Source organism: Delphinapterus leucas, chromosome 3 (assembly GCF_059928025.1).
Source record: "Delphinapterus leucas isolate spDelLeu-1000000601 "Yukka" chromosome 3, BTC_Dleu_Yukka2, whole genome shotgun sequence".
Classification (NCBI taxonomy): Eukaryota; Metazoa; Chordata; class Mammalia; order Artiodactyla; family Monodontidae; genus Delphinapterus; species Delphinapterus leucas.
The window spans coordinates 92448831-92472203 of record NC_143131.1 but is presented as its reverse complement, the minus strand read 5'-3'; the positions used below and the strand labels follow the sequence as shown (position 1 = coordinate 92472203).

The 23373-nt window shown below is 35.7% G+C and overlaps 1 protein-coding gene and 1 non-coding gene across 2 annotated transcripts in view; both read right to left on the bottom strand.

The window, feature by feature from the left end:
- The window catches only part of CAMK4 (calcium/calmodulin dependent protein kinase IV), a 232622-nt gene that overhangs the window by 110112 nt on the left and 99137 nt on the right, over positions 1-23373 (bottom strand). Inside the window, exon 2 of the mRNA XM_089908425.1 lies at positions 9417-9495. Coding sequence (XP_089764551.1) covers positions 9417-9495 — 79 coding nt within the window. The remainder of the gene's footprint in view (positions 1-9416; positions 9496-23373) is intronic.
- Positions 13071-13201, bottom strand: LOC115801688 (small nucleolar RNA SNORA18). Its single transcript, XR_004021999.1, has one exon. It is a non-coding gene; the product is annotated as a small nucleolar RNA SNORA18 (small nucleolar RNA).

The following is a 23373-nucleotide window of genomic DNA, read 5'->3' as shown; positions in this document are numbered from 1 at the left end:
GTAGAGACCATGCTCCCATGTGTTACGTAGCTGCCCTTGAACCCAGAAGCCAATGTGGTAAGAACAGAGTGAGGGAGAAACAGCTCTGAGAGAGAGCTGAATTTATACTGAATATTTACTCTAAAGAAATTCTTTTAAACTAAAAGAGACTCTTAAACTGTAAAAAACTAAGATATCTTTGACAGAAAAATTTAAGTACTTTTCCCCACAGATATCCAGTTGGTACCAGATCCAGGAAGAATTTTTTAATCATCATAGAACGCAAAGAATACTTAAATTTCTTTCTTTTTTTTTTTTGCAGATATAAATATGGTAGGTAAATCGTGACACTCATCCACATTCCCCTTCATAAAATACGTCAAAATTTAAAAGATGATGATAGTAATATTGGATCCACTTTGATTTTGAAACTGATCATGACACCCAAATATGTCCTGATGCTATGATGGAAAAACAGTTCTAAACCATTCTGATCTCAAAATTTCAAACAAAAATCTTCCCAGTGACAGTGTGGTATTCTGTGGGGAAAAAAGCATCGTAGATATAACTATCCATTTGATACATTTTTCAGACTTCTGGGGTAGAGATAAGTATGAGTAGCTTTGAATGTACTGAATGTACCCTGTGATACTGACACTTAGAGCAGAGAGCAAACTGGAACTCCATATACACAGCCACATGTGGGACCATCACTGCATCCTACCTACGCATAAGACAAAAGGCAAAGAGAGCCACACCCGGCAATGTTTTGTACATTACACACTCCTTCGTTATTCTTCTTTCATTTGTTAGTGGATATTGTATACTGAGATGCATTAAACTAAAGTTTTAATAACATTTGGAAAAGAAATATGTTGCTTGTTTTCTCTGCACACAGGAAACTCTTGCTCGCTCACAGTGTGACTTGAACTGCACTCAGCTTCTCTGTGTCTGTGTGTCAACAAAGGCTTTTTCATCCTTTATCAGATTAGCAAGGAGCAACATCTAGTTTCAGTCCCATATCTGGGCCATGCTTATTCCTTACTTTTTTTTTTTTTGGTCTTTTTCTCTTTCAGGACCTAGCTGGTATCAATAGAAAGGGCTCAGATTTGGGACTCAAAAGTCCTGCGTTCAAATTCTCCATGCTATTGTGTCCTTTGGGGAAACATCCCTTCTCTAAAACTCCCTTAAGTAAAACAGTCCCATGAGGCATTGTTGCATTAACATATGAAAGGGGCTACTACATATTGTTGAATAATTAAGTGTGGGTCCCATTCTTATTAGCACTATGCTTCTTTACTGTTAAAATTGCTGGAGTGGCATATGGTGATTTGAAAATGCTTACTTTAAAAAAAAAGCTGTTGTTAAGCTAATTCAATACTGAAAATTATTTGGATCTCTTCTAATCAATATCCTTTGCACACCGTCATTCATTTTCTCTCTTTCAGCAAATTAATGGTTTTGGAGTTTCAGGACTTAATCTTCTCTTAGCCTTCTTTCTCTCTGCTCTTCTTACATTGTCTGGATGAACACAGCTTTGATCATCATTCAACTTTGTACCATAAAGAAATATAAAAATAAAAATTTGTTAAAATGTTTTTCCCTGTTAACACTAAGATTATAGCTTTTCCCCTTCTCACTAAGACAGGAATCCTAAGTTTGCTTTGAGGCTGATCTGTGTTCCTTCTCAGCTTTCCTGGTTGTGGTCCATCAGGCACCACTCCCCAACTCTGATCTCCTTGGGCTCCTCTCAACTTTCCTGCTGCCCAGCACTTCTCCTTTGGTTACAAGGCCTTTCCCACTCAGTTCTCTGAGAAGTTTCTAGTCTCTTTCTTCTACTAGGGTATGGTAACATAAGCTCTTCCTAAGATTTCCTCTGGTTTGGGCTAGTCACCTCCTTTTTGCCTCCATAGGCTTCATATAAAGGGTGAAGATCACTTTAGATCCAACCACTCACTACTTGTAAAAGTACCAGAAGGTTGGGACTTCCCTGGTGGTGCAGTAGTTAAGAATCGCCTGCCAATGCAGGGGACACAAGTTCAAGCCCTGGTCCGGGGATATCCCACATGCCGTGGAGCAACTAAGCCTGTGCACCACAACTACTGAGCCTGCGCTCTAGAGCCCGTGAGCCACAGAGCCTGCACACAACAACTACTGAGGCCCGTGCACCTAGAGCCCATGCTCTGCAACAAGAGAAGCCACCGCAATGAGAAGCCCGTGTACCACAATGAAGAGTAGCCCCCGCTCACGGCAACTAGAGAAAGCCCGTGCGCAGCAACGAAGACCCAACGCAGCCAAAAATAAATAAAATTAAAAAAAGAAAGTACTAGAGGGTTAAATGTGATAACTTGAGTAGATGGTGTAACTGCAAAGTATGTTTCTTTCTGGGTAATAGCACACAGGCCAGTGCCTATATTCTCAATCTCTCTCTCCCTACTTCCCTTGTATCAGCTTGTCTCTGAATTATGTTTACTTTTTAAGAGGCAACAAAATGCCTGTGAAAGATCAATAAAATGAGAGGATAGATAAGTGAGCTGAATTGTGACAGATTCTAGCAGCGTTTCTATCAAGCAAGAAAACAAATCAAACTGCAACGACTAGTTCTCTGCAAGAACGTTCAGACTTCCAAGTGGATCTTTGAACGGTAAAGCATACAAATCAGGCCAAGATTTTAACATTCCACCCTGCTACCTCTCTTCTCTTGTAGACATATACTTGTCACAAACTGAATAGAAATATCCCTATTCCTATTCCAGGAAACCTGGCTTAATAGTCCCTATGAAAATCAATAGGTTCCAACTGACAGAATGCTTGAAGAAGTTTCACTTCACTTGACACAGCTTGTTATCGGCAAGCTACTTTCCTTAATGTGTTCTGAGACCTCAATTGGGCCCAAAAAGTCTATTTGAGCTAGTGATTTATTATTCTCCTCTCCATCACTGACCAAGGGAGACCCTGACTCCACTTCTAGAGCATACCCATTAGTTGTTAAAAGTAGTTATAGCAGTGTTTAATAGATGCATATCTTTAACTCAGATTGACCTAGCCATCTCTCTTACGTATATCACAGAAATTGAAAAATGAATGAATGGCCTGTGATCAGTTTTCCATGTTCCCAAAGGTTAGACAGAAAGAGACAAGAGCAGGTAATCCTCAGTTTGCCAAGTGGTATAAATGTTATTATTTCTATTTCAGAACTGAAAAACCTGAAAACTCCTCTAATGGAGACATCCTGGAGATTCAACTACCAAGAATTTGAGGGAGGCCTGTGTACATTCTGTAATTTAATCTAGAGCAACTTTTCAAAGTCTCCAGCAGCATCATAGTTACATACTCAAAGAGCTAATTCATAAGAACATAAGGAAAAATGAATACAAATTAAAAACTAACTCACAGAATGATTAGCAAGTCACAACGTGCGGCTCTTCAACTAACTGAGAGGAGGATAAAAGGCCTCTTTTATCCTTTAGCACTTAATGGAAATTTTATAAAAGTTAGGAACATTTACTAGGTGAATGCTAATTAAATTATTTAAGAAAAGCCTTTCCAGAAATCTACAGATCACTTTACATTACAATAACTAAAATATGACAAAATTTAGACCTAAAACAGCTTCTAAACTATGGATCAAGTCACAGTGCTCCAATGTCAAGAATCAGAATAGAGCAGTAGGGTTGAAAGTGTTCCAAATCTAGGAATCACGGGCATCCAAGATTTGTCTAAGTATGAGGTCATATGACCAGAAATCTTTAGTGTCACATTAAATTTTATTGATAATAGTAAAACATATACCCATTTTTAGCAGATATTTTAAAAGCAATCCCCAAATGATATAATTAGTTTATTCATACAGCAGTATACAATATGTCTGGTGCTGCTTACTGCTTAGTTTTCAATCAAGCTAATGAAAATATGAGAATTACACAGAATGAGCTGATACTATTATAATATAAAATATCTGTGTGAACCCATTACAATTAATAATAAGAACAATGTTCACCATTTATTACATGCTCCCTAGGTGCTGAGAAATATTTTACATAAGTTATCTCATTTTAATTGTTACTAAAATGCCACGGGCTAGATGTTCTTAAACTCATTTCACAGATGAAGAAACTAAGATTGAGAGATTTACATAACTGTTGTAGGGTCACACAGGTAGTAAGTGGCAGAAGTGATCCTGAACTCAAGTTGTCTGGCTCCACAGCCCATGATCTTACCCCACAACCACATAGCCATTCTTAAGGAGAGTCAGAAGACCTATACATTCTGAACTTATACACTGAGATTGGCTCTCAGACTCATAAATTCTGAATTTACACACAGATTTAATTCTTAGACTCAATACTGGGTATTTCATGCAAGGATTTTATAACAATCTGAATGCAATCTTTTTCAAGAGTTGAGCCACATGGCTAGAAATGTCATCATGATTTTAGAATTCAAATATTTGTCTTCAAAATTCCAGGGACACTATAAATGATTGATGATCATAATTTTCTTAAATCTCAATCTGTTCTTGAAAATGAGCCATATTGATGGGCCTGAGTGTGATTATTTAGACACACCCTAAGGGATGTACTCCTTAGGAAAAGAGATAATGCCTGTGACTCATTCCTGAAGTAGTGACTCCATCATCACCAAAATTCTTCAAAAGTTGTGATTCCATTTAACTCAGCAAAAGTCAGTCCAGACTGAAGGTTCCATCTGCATAATCTGTTCAAATTTTGACATTTTCTTGAATCTATTATTTTCCTTCTGTGCAGTTTTAAGTTCAGCATATTAAAAAGTCACGTAACTAAATAACATCAATAAAAAGGTCCCATCTTGTAAATCACTTATTGTCCCACTACCCGTGTCTGTCAGAATCTTTTAACGCCCCAAAGTTGTTCATCTGAGGATGCAGCTTAGAAAATCTTTCTACTCTACTTCAATTTCTTCTAAATATTGCATAAAACGGAGATGATGAAAGGCTCATGAGTGAAGGAAAAAAGGAAGCCTTGTTTCCTTCACCCTGGATCCGTTTTACAAAGTTCACAGTAAAAGTTTCACTGATATCTGCAAGCCAATTACATACAAGGTAATGAGGTATTTATGGGCAACAAAAATGGCACTGCCTGTGAATCTGTAACTGTTTTAAAATAAAAAGTTACAAAATGGGTCACCTTTCCCAGGAGGAGAGTAGGTATGGCACTCCTAGTGACTTGATGAGTTCTTCAGTCCAAGGATCTCTAATACTATGTGGAAAAAAATTAAAAAAAATAAACAACCAAAAGAGCCCTTCAATTCATTTTCCTCTCTTGTTTACCCTCACTGCCCTCAAAGCTTTATCCTCATTAATGACTTGATGAGACAAATGGATACTGTTTCTGGAAAAGTCCAGGATTTTCAGTATAGTAAAAAGTTGGTTCAATTATCATTTTCTGTTTTCTGGCACTTCAATACATCTATAATAGAGAATCACTGGTGTTTATCAGGACATTTAGAAACTGTAAGATCTTGTAATGCTTTCTGAATGTCCAGAGAAAAGTTATGTTGAACAGGATCTCAATGTTGAAGTTTGGTTTAACTCAAATTTTCTCATATACTGAAATTCTGAAATCTAGCATGGATACTAGTATACTGTCCTAAATTTAATAACTATTGATTTTTGCCATATTTTTTTTCTCTCTCTCTCCCTATATGTGCACACACATACACACACTCACACTTTTCTTTCATTGTGAACTATCTGAACGTAAGTTGCAGACATTAATGATGTTGGTAGATATGTATTTTAATGTATTCTAATTCTAGAAATTGTAGTTGTCTATAGATAAAGAACATGGTATTATATCCACATATAAAATATATGGTAATTTAAAATATTTTAATTATAATTACATGTTAAGTTCCCACAAGGATATTTTATAAAATATATGGTAATTTAAAATATTTTAATTATAATTACATGTTAAGTTCCCACAAGGATATTTTATTAGCCAAAATACCCAACTGTCTGAACATAACAAGCTACTTTATGTTTATTATCAGTATTAATTCTGTCCTGTACTTGACAACCAATGGAATGTGGATTTCTCCATAAGAGTAGATGCTTTAGTCTATCTTCCTCTGGATAAATTAGAGTCTTTGTCTATCACTCAGACATATGGGTGCTTAATGGATTGTTAATGACAATCAGGGTGTTTTATAGGGGGAATAAGTCCCTTACTGCCTATGTAAACTAAATCCTTCCTAAAATATTAAGCTATGAGAAAGGAACATAATATTGCCACAAAATAAATTTTGGGTAAACTGTCCTGAAACAGCTTTTAAACAGATCCTGGGGAAGAGGATTAGTGTTATCAAATAATTAACTTGTGGAAGAGATAGGGAAATTTTCTTGGACTTAAAAACATTTATATATGAATCTAATCACCTATAAAATGGATAGGTTTTCTTATGTTTATTAGTTTCTTGAATGTGATAAAAGTTTTATTCAACTTCAGACAGATTATTGAGTGGAATATTTTGAAATTCACCTTAGAGGTCCTCTTTTATTGATAGGATTTTGGATGGAATTGTGTTCCCCCCTCCAAAATATGTTGAAGTACTAACCCCCTAGTCCTTAAAAATGTGACTTTATCTGGGAATTAGTTGTTGTAAATATAGGTAGTTAATTTAAGATGAGGTCATACTGGAGTAGGGTGGGCCCCTAATCCAATAGAACTGGTGTCCTTATATGAAGAGGGAAATGTGAACACAGACATGCAGAGAGGGAACATGATATGAAGACATGCACGGAGAAGACTGCCATGTGACAATGAAGATAGAGATTAGAGTGATGCAATGACAAGTCAAGGAACATCAAGCATTGCTGATGGTCACCAAAAGCTAGGAGAGAGGCATGGAACAAATTCTCCATCAGTGCCCTCAGAAGGAATCAACCTTGCCGTCCCATCCCCTTGATTTCAGACTTCTAGGCTTCAAAACTGTAAAAGAATAAATTTTAATTGTTCTAAGCCATCCAGTTTATGGTAGTTTATTAAATCAGCCCTATGAAATTCTTACAGATAGTTGATAGATGATAGACAGACAAACAGATGTAGACAGATAATCTTTCAAACCTCTTAAGTTTGGGTCTAATCATAAAATGAGGACCCAAGGAATTATCCAATGAAGTGGTATAGTAGCCCCAAAGTTGTTAGTTGAACCACATAAAATTGTCATTTTTTATAGGTCAAGCATAGTTTAAAAGATGAAGTTTTATGTGGCTCAATCTAATAAATAGATTACACAGATCATTCAAGTTTTCTGAAGCTCACTTTCCCCGTCAAGAGCAGATCTTTAACTGAATTTGCTAGAAGAATACTTTGTTTCCCCTACATCACTTTTCCTCCATAAATAGATTCTTAGTCTTAAAATAAGATTATAGGCTTCATTCATTTCATTTGGATAAGGAAGTTCTGTCTTCATGACCTATATAGAATTAAACACTGGAGGCAATTTCTCTTTGAGGTTTTGCCTGCTATTCCTCTTGTTTATACATCTCTGGGCATGGTTGATTCTAGGAGACAATGCTGGGAATTCCATCTATGTTAAAAACTGAGGTTTCTCCAGGGGATTTCTCTCATTCCATTTGGTACAACAGTAACTGTGTTTGACAACATCTGCCTTACTGCATCGCTCTGCAGCTCCATCTGACACTTGGTTCCCGTCCACATTTTCTTCGTGCCTGTCTTCTGAACAAGATGTTTCCACAACAGAGGTGGAGGAGAGAAGACAGGGAGGGCAAATCAGAGCTTTACTTTCTCAATGAATAAAAGTCATGAACCCACCAAGTGTCTTCACTTCTCTCTTATTCCAATTCATCCAAAGATTTTTGACATAAACAAATATTCTCTAAACCAGTCCCTTGTCCTTTGGGATTCTGAGCATTCACAAGTCATTTCTGAATACTCATTTTCCTAGATGTTTATATAGCTAGTGCCTTTCAAAGTTTCCTCAACTATGAAAATAAAATAACCACACACAAATTTTACTGACAATTTTTTAACCAGCAAGAAATGATACAACCAAGTCCAAAAACATCTCTTGTGTCACTACTGCTAAAGCATGCCAATATATTTTCATGAAAAGCAGATGTTCAACAGGAAATTCTATTTCATGAAATTTTAATAATCCTTAGTTCAAATACATTTTATGACTATAAGAAATTGATTTAAGAGAAAACTCCAAAGCTTATCAATCAAAAGCTGCCTCTACATTCTGGAATCATTGGCTACACCAAATAGGAAATCCAGAATAAAGACCTTATTAGGAGCAATTGCCATTTAAACTATTACCTTCTTCAGTTATACTGTTCTTGGTGCTTGAGTGGCCTTAAATTCTAACAGATTGTTTGAAAATGTCATTCTACTTGACTGAAAACATTGTGCCATTATTCTCTTCTTCATTATATGAGAGTCTAAAATTTCCCTGTGCCAGACAATACATAAACAGTTGGTGATATTAAACTGACTTTAGAAAAAAAAAATCCCTTGGCCTCCAAGAAGTATTATTTGACTTCAAAAGTTACAGTATGTCTCTCCTCAGCATATGTTACATCTGGGTTTTCAGAAATATATATATTTCACATATTTGTTCACATAAAATTTGAGAAAGGGAAGAATTTGCTATAAAAGAATATGTTGTCTTTTTGTGGTTTTATAAGGGGAAATTACCTAAGGACAGAAAGTATAAGTAGGGCATTACAATGACAAATATTCTCTGGGGCACAGGGAGTATAAAAATGCCAGTATTATATGCTGGCATTTGTATTTTGAACTCTCACCTTAGCATTTCTTACTTATTGGAGATGAGCCTAAGTAACTTTTGCCCCCTCAGCTCACCTACAAGCTTAGGGCAAAAAAAAAAAAAATCCGAAAACAAAATCCTTCCTTCTTGTTCAAATATGAACTTCTTCGATGAGCAGGTTCAGTCCCAGATACATTAGCATTTGCCTGGTTGTACTTTACTGAAGTAAACCCACCATTTGAAAATCAAGTTAGAAGCTGATGACTTCTTTAACAAACGCATCTATTTGTGTTTCATTTAGGTATTTTTAAATAGCAACCTTTTCTAGTATATTAAATTGTGATTGGAGATTATATAAATGTACATATATACCTGAAAACATGACAGTTAGACAAAGCAAAGTTTACCTGGAAACTCTAAATGTCTTTCCATTCCATACTTCTCCTCCCCACAACCGTATCTAATTTGAGATCCAGTTGCTTTCAAAGAATCACAATTTCCATCCAAAAACAACCCATTTGGCTGCACTCTCATAATCATGATTCAAATGAGTTAGCTGCACATAGCAGCTCTCTGGCCCTTTTGTCCTTCGAATCAGGGCTCCTGCCTTCTCCAGGTCACAGATCCCTTAGAGATGCTATTATATAATGAAATAAACTTACTGTTTTCTTTAACACTTTGAGAGCATAAGGCTTCTGGGTCCCCTTCTGTTTGCATCTGTATACAATGGATGTAGCACCCCTTGAGGGGGAAAAAGACAAAAAGAAAATGTTATGCTTTGGACAAGAAATTAAGCGGAAAGCTTGAAAATAAGTATGTCTTACATTTACCCTCATAACTGACAAGTGTTTATAAGTTCTATTATAGGACTGGCCCAACTGTTGAGAGGATTTTTTTCTCATAACTAAAGATAGTGTGCTCAGATTTTCCTGTCTGCTCTTTTTCTCCTAGCTCAACGCTATACAAGTAACCTGCCTAAGGCTGTTGCCTTCAGTCATCTCCGGAGAAGAGTAAGCCTTATGGCTTCAGGGAGAGGGTTTAATTTCAGCACTAGGCTGTAAGGGTCAGGAAAGTCTCCACTACTTGGCAAGGGTGCTGGGAGCCCTTGAGAATTTATACCACTTCATTTGGTTCCCTGGCATTCTCCCAGAGCCAATATTAGTCCAATAGAGATACCGTTTCCTTCATCTTGGTGAATACTGCTACCACTTACTCACACGTGCCTAACAAAAATGATTATGTGAAATGTCCAGGAGAAAATCCTATTAAAATGGTCAAAGATATACAGAGAAAAAGTAAATTTATCACTCTATAAAAAACGTGGAGAAGTAGAGAAAGTTTTTTACTTGTAATGCAGAATGGTAAGAAGAAACTCAATAACTATATGTATGTGATACATGTGCGAAGTTACTAAAAAGAGAACATTAAAAAGCAGGACATTGTGGTCCTGATGCTTCCTCTCCAGTCATGAGAGCAAGAGAACAAGACAGAGATAAAAAGAGATGGAGCAGGCTTAAGTACAACCTTAGAGAACTTCAGATAAGTCTTAAAATAAGATCAGTTGAAGTAAATCTGTCATACTTTAAAGATTAGGCCAAAGGACCTCTCATGATACATTCAGTCCAGTGGTTCTGAAATTCTAAGAAAGAACAAAAGAAATATACAAATCAAGCATATTCCAAGCCACCCACGCACATCAAATTTTTAATAGAGCCAGCAAGAGTCAGGAACTGGTGGTGTAAATGTTAATAGGTAAGAACAATTTCAACACATTTTTTTTAAACTGTGGTAAGATATAACATATACACAAAGAAATAAAGAGTTGCAATGGAATAAATGGAGGTAAATATAAAATTCTATTTTCTTTATTTTTAATTGCTCTAAATTATAACTATATAAAGCAGAAATATTAATTCACTGTTTATGGCATATGTAAAAGTAAAATGTATGACAAAAATAGCACAAAGAATGGGAGAATTTGAGATAATACTGTTAAGTCCTTATATTACATGTTAAGTAGTATGATATTATTTAAAAGTAGACTCTGATTAATTAAAGATGTATATTGTGTAACCTAGGGCAATGAATAAAATAATTTTTAAAAGAAAAAAATCAATAATGAAGCTAAAATGGAATAATCAGAAATGAAATGCTGGGGAACAAAACAAAATAAGAGATTAAAAAATAAAACAACTAACAATATGGTGTATTTTAATCCAATCATATAAAAATTACATTAAATGTAAATTTTATAAGCATATCAATTCAAAATAAAGATCATCAGTCACATGCTACAACAGACTCCACTTAATCTTCAGTCTCAATCTGTAGCAATGACCTAAACAAATAATTCCATGTTGTTTTAAGAAAATTTTGTTTATGCTGAAAATCTACCACACTAGGGTACCCTCCAAATTTTTTGTCATACGTAAACTCGTTCAGCCAATGACTTGTTTCTAATAAATGACTCATTACTTCAGGTTCAAAAAAATAAAGATCATCAGATTAGATTGAAAAAATCAAGACCAAACTATACACCATATACAATTAACCAATTTTAAATATAAAGGGTAAATAGGTTAAAAATAAAATGATAGACAAGAGATACTATGAAAACACTAGACAAAAGAAAGCAGGAATAGCTATATTAATATCATGTCAACCAGACTTCAAAATAAGGATAAAGATGAACACGACTTAATTATTACGACGTCTATTCCACAAAATGACATAACAAATGTAAATGTGTATGCACCTAACAACAGTGCTTCAAAATACATGAAGCAAAAACTGATAAAACTGAACAGAGAAACAGACACATCCACAAATACAGCTGGAGACATCAACACACCCTCTCAGCAGTTAATAGAGAAAGCAGAAAAATTATCACTGAGGATATGGAGGACATGAACAACATTATCAACTAAACTAAGTTAAATGACATTTAAAACACTACACAAAAACAGCAGAATACACTTTCTCTTTGAAGTTAAAAGATTCATATACTTGATTTCCTGACTTAGTATAATGCTACAGTAATCAAGAGAGTGGTATTGAAGGAAGAATAAACATGTAGACAAATGGAATGGAAAAAAGAATCCAGAAATAGTTGTACACATATATGGCTAATTGGTTTCTGACAAAGGTAAATAAATAGGCAATTTGGTGGAGAAAGGACAGTTTCACCAAGTATAAATAGTGCTGGAACAACTGGATACACATATGCAAAAAACAAAAGTAAAAACAAAAAGCCTTTATCCAAGCTCACACTCTATGAAAAAATTACTCAAAATGGATCATAAGTATAAATGTAAAACCTATAATTCTAAAACTTAAAAAAAGAAGAAAGTTTTGTGACCTTTAGTTAGGCAATGATTTCTTACATACACAGCCCAAAGCACAATAATTCAAAGAACAAAAAATAAATTGGACTTCATTTAAATTAAAAATGTCTGCTTTATGAAAGACACAGACAAGGAGGAAGTTTTTATAATCACATATCTGATAAAGGACTTGTATCTAGAATTACAAACAAACTCAAAGCCCAATAATAAGAAAGTAATGCATTTTAAAGATGGGGCAAAGATTTGAATATATATTTCACCAAAGAAAATATATGGATGGCAAAAAGCACAAAGAAAGATGCCCAACATCATTAGTCATTAGGGAAATGCAAATTAAAACCACAATGAATCACTGTAGAAATCAAAGAGGAAATCAAAAAATACCTAGAAACAAATGACAATGAAAACACAACGACCCAAAACCTATGGGATGCAGCAAAAGCAGTTCTAAGAGGGAAGTTTATAGCAATACAATCCTACATCAAGAAGCAAGAAATATCTTTTTTTTTTGTAAAGAGTTTTTTTTTTATTATGTGTAACACAAAGTTATTTAAGTCAATAAATTTTTAAGGAATTTCACACGTTCTGATTCTTTCCACTGCCAATCACCTTAGCTCTTCCAAACTCATAATCTTCAAGATAAAATAGCCCTTTCAAAAAGAAGTTATCATGTGAGTCAGCCCACAATTCTTTTAGTTAGGCTTCTTTGATCTCCAATGAAATATGGACACACTTCAAAATTCCCCACCTGTAATCTTTGGGATCCAATTTCCTCAAGTGATTTACTTTAGGACCATGTTTAGGGCCAGGAGATAGATCTGCCTGGTTCTGAATTTGACACCCTCTAAAAATGTATTAGGTTCAAATCATATTCACTCCTAAGCCATCACACCCTAGAACAGTACAGATCATTGGGATATGCCAATACCTAAGATAAAAAGTTTGTTAGGTTTTTCATAGTTTACTTGGCAGCTCTGTCTTGTAGTTCTTTCCCACAGATCTAACAGGTAGTTCTATGAGTAAACGAAACCACACAGTTAATCTATGAGGCGTTTCCAACGATGTAGGTTTACAGAAAAAGCCCCATCGGGATAGACCTCAACAAGAAATATCTTAAATAAACAACTTAACCTTACACCTAAAGCAATTAGAGAAAGAAGAACAAAAAAACCCCAAAGTTAGCAGAAGGAAAGAAATCATAAAGATCAGATCAGAAATAAATGAAAGAGAAATGAAGAAAACAATAGCAAAGATCAATAAAACTAAAAGCTGGTTCTTTGAGAAGATAAGCAAAATTGATAAATCATTAGCGAGACTCATCAATAAAAAAAGGGAGAAGACTCAAATCAATAGAATTAGAAATGAAAAAGGAGAAGTAACAACTGACACTGCAGAAATACAAAGGACCATTAAGAGATTACTACAAGCAACTCTATGCCAATAAAATGGAGAACCTGGAAGAAATGGACAAATTCTTAGAAAAGCACAACCTTCCGAGATGGAACCAGGAAGAAACATAAAATATAAACAGACCAATCAAAAGCACTGAAATTGAGAATGTGATTAAAAATCTTCCAACAAACAAAAGCCCAAGACCAGATGGCTTCACAGGCGAATTCTATCAAAGAGCTACACCTATCCTTCTCAAAAATCTTCCAAAATATAGAAGAGGGAGGAACACTTCCAAACTCATTCTACAATGCCACCATCACCCTGATACCAAAACCAGACTAAGATGTCACAAAGAAAGAAAACTACAGGCCAATATCACTGACGAACATAAATGCAAAAATCCTCAACAAAATACTAGCAAACAGAATCCAACAGCACATTAAAGGATCATACACCATGATCAAGTGGGGTTTATCCCAGGAATGCAAGGATTCTTCAATATACGCAAATCAATCAATGTGATACACCATATTAACAAACTGACGGATAAAAACCATATGATAATCTCAATAGATGCAGAAAAAGCTTTCGACAAAAGTCAACACCCATTTATAATAAAAACCCTCCAGAAAGTAGGCATTCAGGGAACTTATCTCAACATAATAAAGGTCATATATGACAAAGCAAAGCCAACATCATTCTCAATGGTGAAAAACTGAAACCATTTCCACTAAGTTCAGGAACAAGACAAGGTTGCTCACTCTCACCACTATTATTCAACATAGTTTGGGAAGTTTTAGCCACAGCAATCAGAGAAGAAAAAGAAATAAAAGGAATCCAAATCAGAAAAGACGAAGTAAAACTGTCACTGTTTGCAGATGACATGATACTCTACGTAAAGAATCCTAAAGATGCTACCAGAAAACTACTCTAGCTAATCAATGAATCTGGCAAAGTAGCAGGATACAAAATTAATGTACAGAAATCTCTTGCATTCCTAAACACTAAGGATGAAAAATCTGAAAGTGAAATTAAGAAAACACTCCCATTTACCATTGCAACAAAAAGAATAAAATACCTAGGAATAAACCTACCTAAGGAGACAAAAGACCTGTATGCAGAAAACTATAAGACACTGATGAAAGAAATTAAAGATGACATAAATAGGTGGAGAGATATACCATGTTCTTGAATTGGAAGAATCAATAATGTGATAATGACTATACTACCCAAAGCAATCTACAGATTCAATACAATCCCTATCAAACTACCAATGGCATTTTTCACAGAACTAGAATAAAAAAGTTCACCATTTGTATGTAAACACAAAAGACCCCGAATAGCCAAAACAATCTTGAGAAAGAAAAATGCAGCTAGAGGAATCAAGCTCCCTGACTTCAGATTATACTACAAAGCTACAGTAATGAAGATAGTATGGTACTGGCAGAAAAACAGAAAGATAGATCAATGGAACAGGATAGAAAGGCCAGAGATAAACCCACGCACATATGGTCACCTTATCTTTGATAAAGGAGGCAAGAATATACAATGGAGAAAAAACAGCCTCTTCAATAAGTGGTGCTGGGAAAACTGGACAGCTACATGTAAAAGAATGAAATTAGAACACTCCCTAACACCATACACAAAAATAAGCTCAAAATGGATTAAAGACCTAAATGTAAGGCCAGAAACTATAAAACTCGTAGAGGAAAACATAGGAAGAACGCTTTATGACATAAATCACAGCAAGATCCTTTTTGACCCACCTCCTAGAGAAATGGAAATAAAAAGAAAAATAAATGAATGAGACCTAATGAAACTTCAAAGATTTTGCATAGCAAAGGAAACCATAAACAAGATGAAAAGACAACCTCAGAATGGGAGAAAATATTAGCAAATGAAGCAACTGACAAAGGATTAATCTCCAAAATTTACAAGCAGCTCATGCAGTTCAATATCAAAACAACAAACAACCCAGTCCAAAAATGGGCAGAAAACCTAAATAGACATTTCTCCAAAGAAGATATACAGATAGCCCACAAACACATGAAAGAATGCTCAACATCTAACTAATCATTAGAGAAATGCAAATCAAAAGTACAATGAGGTGTCACCTCACACCAGTCAGAATGGCCATCATCAAAAAATCTACAAACAATAAATGCTGGAGAGGGTGTGGAGAAAAGGGAACCCTCTTGCACTGTTGGTGGGAATATAAATTGACACAGCCACTATGGAGAACAGTATGGAGGTTCCTTAAAATACTAAAAATAGAACTACCATATGACCCAGCTATCCCACTACTGGGCATATACCCTGAGAAATCTGTAATTCAAAAAGAGTCATGTAGGGCTTCCATGGTGGCGCAGTGGTTGAGAGTCTGCCTGCTGATGCAGGGGATGCGGGTTCGTGCCCCGGTCTGGGAGGATCCCATGTGGCGCGGAGCGGCTGGGCCCGTGAGCCATGGCCGCTGGGCCTGTGCGTCCGGAGCCTGTGCTCCGCAATGGGAGAGGCCACGGCAGTGAGACGCCCGCGTACCGCAAAAAAAAAAAAAAAAAAAAAAGTCATGTACAACAATGTTCATTGCAGCTCTATAAACAATAGCCAGGACATGGAAGCAACCTAAGTGTCCATCGACAGATGAATGGATAAAGAAGATGTTGTACATATTTACAATGGAATATTACTGAGCCATAAAAAGAAATGAAATTGAGTAATTTGTAGTGAGGTGGATGGACCTAGAGTCTGTCACACAGAGTGAAGTAAGTCAGAAAGAGAAAAACAAATACTGTATGCTAACACATATATATGGAATCTAAAAAAAAAAAAAGGTCATGAAGAACCTAGAGGCAGGACAGGAATAAAGATGCAGACATAAGAGAATGGACTTGAGGACACGGGGAGCGGGAAGGGTAAGCTGGGACGAAGTGAGAGAGTGGCATGGACATATATATACTACCAAATAGATAGCTAGTGGGAAGCAGCTAGATAGCACAGGGAGATCAACTTTGTGCTTTGTGATTGCCTAGAGGGGTGGGATAGGGAGGGCTGCAGGGACACGCAAGAGGGAAGAGATATGGGGATATATGTATATGTGTAGCTGATTCACTTTGCTATAAAGTAGAAACTAATACGCCATTGTAAAGCAATTATATTCCAATAAACATGTTAAAAAAACCCAAAAGACAGAATAAAACCACAATGAGACACAACTACACTCTTATTGGAATGTCTAAGAGAGAGAGAGAGAGAGGCAATACCATGGCTGGCAAGGATGTAGAGCAACTGAAATTTATACACTGCTGGAAGGAATGCAAAATGATACAGCCACTTTGGAAAACAGCTTTGCAGTTTCTTATAAAATTAAGAATACCATATCATTGAAAGCTATGTTCACTCACAAATTTGAACATGAAACTTTATAGCAGCTTGTCAGTAATCAGGAAACACTACAAACAACTCCCATATACCTCAACTGAGAAATGAGTAGAATACTCATAAATAAAATGGAATGAACTAGGATACACACAATAACTTGGATGATTCTCTAACATAGTATCCTAAGTGAAAGAAGCCAGGCTCAAAAGGATGTATATTGTATGACTCCACTTATATAATATTCTTGCAAAGACTGTAGGGACAGAAAATAGATCAGTGGCTAAGAAGTGGGGGACGGACTGACTACAAGTGAGTATGGGAGAATCTCCTAGCATAATGAAATTGTTCTGTATCTTGACTGTGGTGGTTTTTACATAACTAACATTTACATAACATTTGTCCAAACAGGTAGAACTGTGCAATAGAATGGGTGAAATTTATAATTATATAATTTAGAGTTACACCTTAATAAAATTACAGTAAAAAACCTTTCCAAGAAAACTGTATTGTTCAAAAGTAAGATTAAAAAACCACACTACCAAAATGTAGCCTATAACATTCAACCTACTCTATTTTCATTTAATGGCAACTGGTGAAATAAAAAAAAAAAAAAGAAAGAAAATAAAAAACAGAAAATAAATATAAAGGGACATGATTTGCAAACATTGAAGAAAACTAAAAATTTAATTTTTATACCAACTGAAAAATTAATATTATTCAAGAATTCATGTAAAAGAAAATATACTAAATAGCATCCATTCCTTAATTTCCTTATCACAGTAAATTAACCTATCAATAATTTCAATATATAAATCATTACCATAACAACAGCTTTCAAAGAAATTTTAACAAAATACATTCTTGTCTGATCAAGCTCAAGATACAAGTATGCTAGAAATAACAAAAATTTTTTAATTTTTGTTATGAAGAATCCATTAAGAATGTCCAATTTATTTTGTTAAGTAATTGTCTTGTTAATATTAATAGAACTTTTAATTTTTTCCCAGCTATACCGAGATATAATTGACACATAGCAGTGTGTAAGTTTAAGGTGTACAAGTGTAATGATTTGATATAAATAGGTATTGCAAAATTTACACCACAATATAATTAGTTAATATATCCATCACCTCACATAGTTATAATTTTAGAAATAACTTTTTAAAGGATGTAAAGATCAAATTAAAAGAACAGAACAGCCCAAACTTATATGAAAATAACACCTCAGTAATTTAATCTGTATTCTTTGCTAAAATTAAACAATTAATTTAAATCATTTAATGTCTGTAAATATAATTTTAGAAAGAAACCACATTTTCAGTATGTTCATATAAAAATATTTTGTATATTAACAGTAAATTTTTAATACATAAAGAAATTTTTGTTAAAGTGTTGTATCTACATTTTGAAATAAATTGTATAAAGAGAGAATCGCCGTAAAATTTCCTGAGATACAAAGGAAGCAGGAAGATTACAATAGAGGATTTTATATTCATGGAGTTATTCAACTGGAAAAATATTCATTACTCATTTCTATTCATTTATAACATATTCTTTAACAAAAAGGCCAAAGAATATAGGAATTATTTTAGTTAGAATTTTTTTTTTTGCTATAAGTTTGATGAGAAACTCAATACTTTTTTGGAGTCCGGGCCTAACTTCTACTTTCACATTAGTTTTCTTTAAAGAAATTTTGTAACATTATCACTATTTAGATACAGCCTTGTCTAATATGGTTGATAATTTTAAACAAAGTTAAAAGTAAGAAGTTAAAAATGTCAACTACCATGTTTCACTGCAGAGAAAGAGAAGGTAGTCAAACCTACAACGTTTGTAAAATCATTTATAGTATGTGTATATGATAACCATAATACTAGGTATATATTATATACACATACTGTATATAGTGTGTATATATATAGTGCATATACATAGTGTATATATAGTGTATGTATGTGTGTGCAGTGTGTGTGTATATATATATATATATATATATAATGCACACACATACACCATTGCCCTGTAAAGCTGTGAAGAAGCACTTGATGTTGGTGCCTAGCACTGTGTCCAAACTTATAGATATGGGGGAAAAGCACCAGATATAATGTTTCCTTGAAGACATTTCAAGCAGAGCCCCTTGCTACCACATTTAGAACTATTTAGTACAGAAAAGGGTTTTTTTTATCCTATTGCTCACCTTTACAGGCTCCTCATGGTCAACACTTAGGGGACAACTATCAAAAATGTTTTTCATCTCTCTTATAACACAGGTTTTTTTCTTTTCTTTTCTTTATAATCTCACCTTTTTACTCTTCCCTCTTCTCTTTTTTCTTCTTTTAGAAAAACAAGATTGGCTAAAGATTGGTTTAATTTTTCCCTTCAAAAGAAATCCAAGTGCATTAACATAACTGTCCACCCACTGGCTGACAGATAGATATACAAATGCATTCAAAGGGCCAGTCAGAGGTCAATCTGCTTCGAAATGGAAGCAGGAAGTCCGAAGTCTGGATTCGCATCCGTGTTTTAGGGAATTAGGATGGTTGCGCAATGTCAAGACAATTTATAATCACTGGCATTCTCCCATTAAGGGAGGTTATAAATCAGAGACTGGCTTTCTGGGGGAGGACCTAGTGGGACATTTGTGACTGGGTTGAAGCAACAGAGCTTGGCTTCCCTTGGCACCAAACATAAAACTTGCTTTTTGGAAATGTAAGAGAACTTCAGGTATGGAATCTCTTAAGATATAGAAGTCTGGAAGGACTGTTGACTACTCTGTTGTTTGGTCCCAGCTGTATCTCTGTAATGACATGCTTCACAGCCATGTAAAATGGTCTTTGCCAAGGATATTAGGCCTCATATGTTATTTTTTTAAATTAATTAATTTATTTTTGGCTGTGTTGGGTCTTCGTTGCTGTGCGCGGGATTTCTCTAGTTGTGGCAAATGGGGGCTACCGTTCGTGGTGGTGAATGGGCTTCTCATTGCAGTGGCTTCTCTTGTTGTGGAGCACGGGCTCTAGGCATGCCAGCTTCAGTAGCCGTGGCGCACGGGCTCAGTAGTTGTGGTTCGCAGGCTCAGCAGTTGTGACTCATGGGCTTAGTTGCTCCTCAGCACGTGGGATCTTTGCGGACCAGGGATCGAACCCGTGTCCCCTGCATTGGCAGGTGGATTCTTAACCATTGCACCACCAGGGAAGTCCTAGGCCTCATAAGTTATTAAAGACTTTCACCTTTTTTTTTTTAATGGGAGGAGTCTTGAAATGGAACCAAAGAGTCTTGTTACCTTTTTCTGATGTTGAAGGTGTTTGGTTAAAGAATATAGTTATGTCAAAATATTAACCATTTCTAAACATTTCAATGCATTTATTTCTTGTTCTTCTGTTTGTTTTTACATTTGATTTTTAATTTTTTTTATTTCCAAGGTGTGTATGTGCGTGCAAAAAAGATCCTCCTAATGTTCATTATGAAAAGGTTTAAGAGCAAAGATGTGATTTATAAGAACTGTCAATCAGATGTTGAAAATATGTGTGTGACTCTGTATAGCACTGTATTTCTTCCACATGATTGACTTGCTATTATTTAACAAGCCTGTTCTTTTCACTGATTTTGATTAGATGAATTATTAAAGAAGACTGGTTATAACCTCAAAATTGATTCTTCTTGGGGGTGAAAGTAGAGTCATATTCAGGAACAGGAGGCTGAAAAGTCAAAGTCTCTGAGTGTTTAATGTCAGCATACATCTGGCTCCGTTCCAGCGACAGTTTTTCATTGTTTCATTCTCTCTCTCTGTCAGCTGCAACTCCTCAATGTTCTTCACTACTTAAGTGTTTCAAGATGTTCTTTGGTCACCAAAGATTAAAAACAAAACAAAACTAAACCTTAAACCAACAAAGAACAGAAGAAAAAAATTGCTGAAATGATTTAATTACTGATTTGGCATTTTCAACCTACAACTTGAAGAATGGCTAACCTTTAGAATTTAGAAAGTTGCTATTAGACCTGGAGTTTTTCCAAGTCAATTAAATTTTACAATCTTAAAGTAAATCTCAAAAATATCATATCAAGGAATGATACTGAACCCCAGACCTTAAGAAGTGCTCAAGGCCCAAAGTTTTAATAAGCTTGAGTTCAGAGTCTGTCCATAACTGCACTCCCTTCTCTGGTTCATTGACTTGCTAAATCCCGCAGGGAGAAAGAGCAAGCACTCCATTTCAGTAACAGGGTCATATCACGTCCTCTTACTCGGGCAGTTATATTGACTCTTGTAGCTGTCTCCCTGAAAGGTTCTCATTTGTCTTTTTACTCTGAGGTCAGCCTAGTCTTATCCACTGTATTTTATGTCAATTCCTGACCTATATTCCCTTTCTCAAGACCTATACACATTGCCAAGTGTTTAACTTTTCAACTCTGATCACCAACTCAGATCATAAACCATTATATTCTCTACTTAGTGTGTCTCTAGTTTTCTCACAACCCTGCTTGTCTGGTTAACAATTTCTTTCAATGGTTGCCTGACAGCACCTAGCTGTGACTTTGCTCCTATCCTAGTGCCTGAATCTCTGCAAGGACTTGCTGATACCATTTGTTCCAAAAATTTAACAAAACCCCTGTCCTAAGGTAAACTAAGAGCTTAAGAAGCTTTAGAATCCAAATGCTGAATTTTGGCCACCGCAAAGTAAGTAAAAAACAACTTCAAATTATCAGGCTGCCTTAAGTATTTATTCTCAATGACAAAGTGATGTGACAGTAAAAATTGTAAATATAAAAGGTCTTAATGCTGTTGGCCATCAGTATCAATTATTCACTTTTTTTTTTTTTTTTTTTTTTGCGGTACGCGGGCCTCTCATTGTTTTGGCCTCCCCCGTTGCGGAGCACAGGCTCTGGACGCGCAGGCTCAGCAGCCATGGCTCACGGGCCTAGCTGCTCGGCAGCATGTGGGATCTCCCCGGACCGGGGCACGAACCCGTGTCCCCTGCATCGGCAGGCGGACTCTCAACCACTGCGCCACCAGGGAAGCCCCAATTATTCACTTTTTATGAGGACTTTATTTTTCTTTTCTCTTTGAATGGGTGTGTGCACATGCATGCAGCACACAAAGAACTGATTTTCCAATCAACCATTTAATGCCACAATACATTTGAGGACAGCTATGGCTCCTCTTTTTCCACATCTACCCTCCACTGCCAGTCCCATTTTCTTCTATTCCATACTATCTACTATATTTAATACATATCCATCTAATCCAACTTCCACACCTTCACTTAAGCTTGTTCACATCAAATGCAATATGTACTATTGTTTTTGTATACTATTTATCATAATTTTTTTGGCTTTATTGAGATGTAATTGAGATATTACATTGTGTAAGGTTAAGGTGTACAGCATGTTGATCTGATACAAGTACATATTGTGAAATGACTATCACAGTTGTGTTAGTTAACACTTCCATCATCACCTCACATAATTATTTCTGTGGTGAGAACATTCAAGATACATTCTTTTAGCAACTTTCAAGTATATAATATAGTATTTATTGTTAACTATAATCACCATGCTGTACATTAGATCCCCAGAACTTATTTACCTTGTAACTGGAAGTTTGTACCCTTTGACCTACATCTCCCCGTAACCCCCATCTCCCAGCCTCTGACAACCACCATTCTACTCTATTTCTACGAGTTTGGCTTTTTTATATTCCACGTATAAGTGATATCACATAGTATTTGTCTTCCTCTGTCTGACATTTCACTTAGCATAATGCCCTCAAGGTCCATTCATGCTGTCACAAATGGCAGGATGTTCTTTCTCATTACTGAATTTCATATATATATATATATATATATACACACACACACGCACACACACACACACACACACACCTGTTGATGGGCACTTAGGTTGTTACCTTGGATATTGTGAATAATGCTGCAGTGAACACAGGAGTGCAGATATCTTTTTGAGATACTGGTTTAGTTTCCTTTGGATATATACCCAGAAGTGGTATTGCTGGATTATATAGTTCTATTTTTAAGTTGTTTTTTTTTACAAACAACCTGAGGGTCTCTCACTGTTGTGGCCTCTCCCATTGAGGAGCACAGGCTCTGGACACACAGGCCCAGCGGCCATGGCTCACGGGCCCAGCCGCTCCATGGAATGTGGGACCCTCCCAGACCGGGGCACGAAGCCGTGTCCCCTGCATCGGCAGGTGGACTCTCAACCACTGTGCCACCAGGGAAGCCCCTATTTTTAATTTTTTGAGGATCCTCCATGTTGTTTTCTATAGAGGCTGCACCAATTTACATTCCCATCAACATAAAGTTTCCCTTTTCTCCATATTCTCACCAACACTTATCTCTTGTCTTCTTGATGACAGCCATTCTAACAGGTGTGAGATGATATCTCATTGTGGTTTTGATTTGCATTTTCCCAGATGATTAGAGATGTTGAGCATCATTTCATGTACCTATTGGCCATCTGGATGTCTCCTTTGGAAAAATGTCTATTTGGT